This window comes from Buceros rhinoceros, unplaced genomic scaffold (genome assembly GCF_000710305.1).
Source record: "Buceros rhinoceros silvestris isolate BGI_N320 unplaced genomic scaffold, ASM71030v1 scaffold45882, whole genome shotgun sequence".
NCBI lineage: Eukaryota > Metazoa > Chordata > Aves > Bucerotiformes > Bucerotidae > Buceros > Buceros rhinoceros.
Genome location: NW_010400410.1, coordinates 10795 through 13539, shown reverse-complemented (window position 1 = coordinate 13539; position 2745 = coordinate 10795). Strand labels below are relative to the sequence as shown.

General features: G+C 42.1%; 1 protein-coding gene across 1 annotated transcript; it reads left to right on the top strand.

Moving 5' to 3' along the window:
• The first annotated feature begins 358 nt into the window (after window positions 1–358).
• VKORC1L1 (vitamin K epoxide reductase complex, subunit 1-like 1) lies at window positions 359–2073 on the top strand. The gene is made up of 2 exons (XM_010131814.1): window positions 359–465; window positions 1134–2073. Exons 1-2 carry the CDS (start codon window positions 408–410, stop codon window positions 1358–1360), a joined length of 285 nt encoding a protein of 94 aa, XP_010130116.1. The 5' UTR covers window positions 359–407; the 3' UTR covers window positions 1361–2073.
• Window positions 2074–2745: the final 672 nt, after the last annotated feature.

Sequence of the window (2745 nt, the reverse complement as noted above, 5' to 3'; positions counted from 1 at the left end):
GGAGCTGTTGTTGGAGGAAGAAGCATTTATTTGACAAAGCAGCTTTAAACTACAGCCCTAGGAAGCAGCCATGGTGTTTGGTGAAGTTGCAAGTATGCAAACGTGGTCGTTCCCGGTGTGTTGAGTAACTTCTGTTGGTGACGTGTGGGATAAAGCTGTACCTAGTGCTGTTCCAAGCTGCTTGGTCTTCCCAGATCACCCTGAACTTCAGACAGGACTGCAGGGGTCATGTCCAAATATATATATATATATGTATCTCTTTTTTTCCCTTTTTTCTCTGACAGCGATGATTTGAAAATACTGATGTAAAGCAACAGGTACCCAAATACAATTAATTAGTTTCACTGTTTTACAGATGGGGTCGAGGATTTGGTCTGTTGGGTTCCATCTTTGGAAAGGACAGTGCAATGAATCAGTCAAACAGTGTCTTTGGACTCGTGTTTTATATACTACAAATGCTGCTTGGTAAGTATTAATTCAGTTTAGAGCCTCAAGTATATAACAGCTCTGTGGCGATGAAAAAGGAGTGCGATATACTGTACACAGTCTGCAAGAGACCAGATAGATGGTTGTGATTTTTATCTTTTCTTTTTAGCACCAGTCTAATGATACATCTGTCCAAAGGTCTTTCCAAAAAATACTGATAACAAGAGCAATTGCTTTCTCCTGCGATGCTGTTAATAACAGAAGTGTCGGGACAGTTGCTGCACTGGGGTTTTGACTTGTGTATATTTAGCATGGGATTCCCCAACAGAAAAGAGAGTCAATAAAAATTGAATTCACAAGTTTTGCAGGAGTAATAGAGATCGCAGGCAAAACAAGCGCATGAAGCGTAGCGAACGCGTATTGCTTCGTAACTCTGTGCTCTGCTATAACGCTGTTAATACTGACAGACCTCACTTGGCCAGCCTGGCTCAGGAGTACAGAGGATGGTAGATGCCACATGCTTCTTTCTGAAGGGCTGTCGTACAGAACCTGGGCAGCCGTCTTGAGCTCGTGGCATTTTACACAGACTTTTACGTCGCGCAGACTTGCTGAGTAGCCCTCAGAGTGCGTTCGAGTGCTCAGGCTGTTGCTTGGTGTGGAAGGGGGGGATGAGAGCAGCAGCAGTAACTTTCTCTCTCTTGTTGCAGGTATGACAGCAAGTGCAGTAGCAGCTCTAATCCTCATGACATCCTCCATAGTGTCTGTAGTAGGGTCGTTGTACTTGGCATACATTCTGTACTTCGTGCTGAAGGAATTTTGCATTGTCTGCGTCATCACATATTTGCTGAACTTCATTCTCTTTATCGTCAACTACAAACGACTAGTTTATTTGAACGAGGCCTGGAAACGGCAACTCCAACCCAAACAGGAATAACGCCTGTTTGAACTTTTGACTGACAGTCTGAAGAACCAACTTCCATTAAGTTTATTTTGCAGTAATTTTTTATTCTCCATATCAGACATTTTCCCTGAGAATCATAAGTGAATTTTTAATTATAAATTTGAAGGGGCCCCAGATAATTTTTTTTGTGCTAATCTTCGATTTAAATGTGGTTATGAAAGAAAGCTCTCATGCAATCAAAGACAAGCTTTAACTTTACTTTGAAGGAGTTTTAGCCACAGCAAACCTAGACTCTCTCTCTTCCCCCTCCAGTTGTGAAGTGGGTAACAGTTGCTATAAAATATCCTGTATATAAATTCAGGTATAACAAGATGTGATCATGACATTAAATATTCTAGACTAGCATTACATATTTAATGTTGCCATGTTTACAGTACGTGTATTACTTTTTTTTTTTTAGCTGATGGACTTAGATCTGACTAGGACTTATACTGTAAATAAAATTAGAAGTACTGGTTTCCCCCCGGAGAACTCGCTGTCCAATCAGTTTTGTTAGCCTAGGAGCTCTCAGAGTGCGCAGCTTGTAGTCGATGGACATGATGGAAGAAGTGACCTCTGCAGAGAACATCGCGTTGCTGCGCTCACTGCTAGTCCTTTCACAAGAATGATGGTTTGGTTTAGTTCCTTTTTTTTCTTTTGTCTCCAGTGTTGAAAATGAAATTAAAGCTGAAATCTGAAGTATGTTCATTAAACCACAACTTTATTAATTTCTGTACAGAATGAAAATAGCTTCGCGTGGTCAATAGAAAGCTGCCACGGGATGATCTAGGCAGACTGGGGGTTGGTGTATCAAAGAGCTGCTTTGGAAGGACTTAATTTCCATGCAGAGCCGTTCCCTGTCTGATCTGCGGCCAGCCAGCCAGTGTTACCGATGTCTGATGTTCTATGAGTGCTGCAGTATAGAATTGCAGTTTGCAGTGGAAGCCACTGACTGAGCGCCATGACCAAGCAGTGCACTGAAGAAGCAGTTACTTAATTGATCTTCGTCAGGATCTTTGGTTTGTGCTATATTGGGAAGTGAACTTTAGGCCTGACGCACACGAGATCCCTTGGAAGGGCACCCTGTGAGTGAGTGTGCTCCTGAGAATGGAGCGTGATACAGTGCTATCATTGCTCTTTCTAATAACTAATTGGAAAATGAAATTAAACTGCAGATTTCAACGAAGGAACAAAATTGTAAAATGGTGTTTCTGCACTCGGGGTCCTAAGGCTGAATGTTAAAAGTGCCTTCTGTCTTAAAACCGTAAACCAAATACCTTGTGTTGAACTTGGCAGGCAGAAGTGTCCTTGCATTAAAAATGAACGAACAAACAGATTTCCCAGCAAGCTGGCTGGGGTGAGAAGAGAGTCCAGAGACC

Excerpts from the sequence above, each read along its gene's own strand:
- VKORC1L1 (XM_010131814.1), top strand. The coding sequence starts at position 408 with ATGAATCAGTCAAACAGTGTCTTTGGACTCGTGTTTTATATACTACAA. Across the intron at positions 466-1,133 it reads TATACTACAAATGCTGCTTG|GTATGACAGCAAGTGCAGTA; the intron begins GTAAGTATTAAT and ends CTCTTGTTGCAG.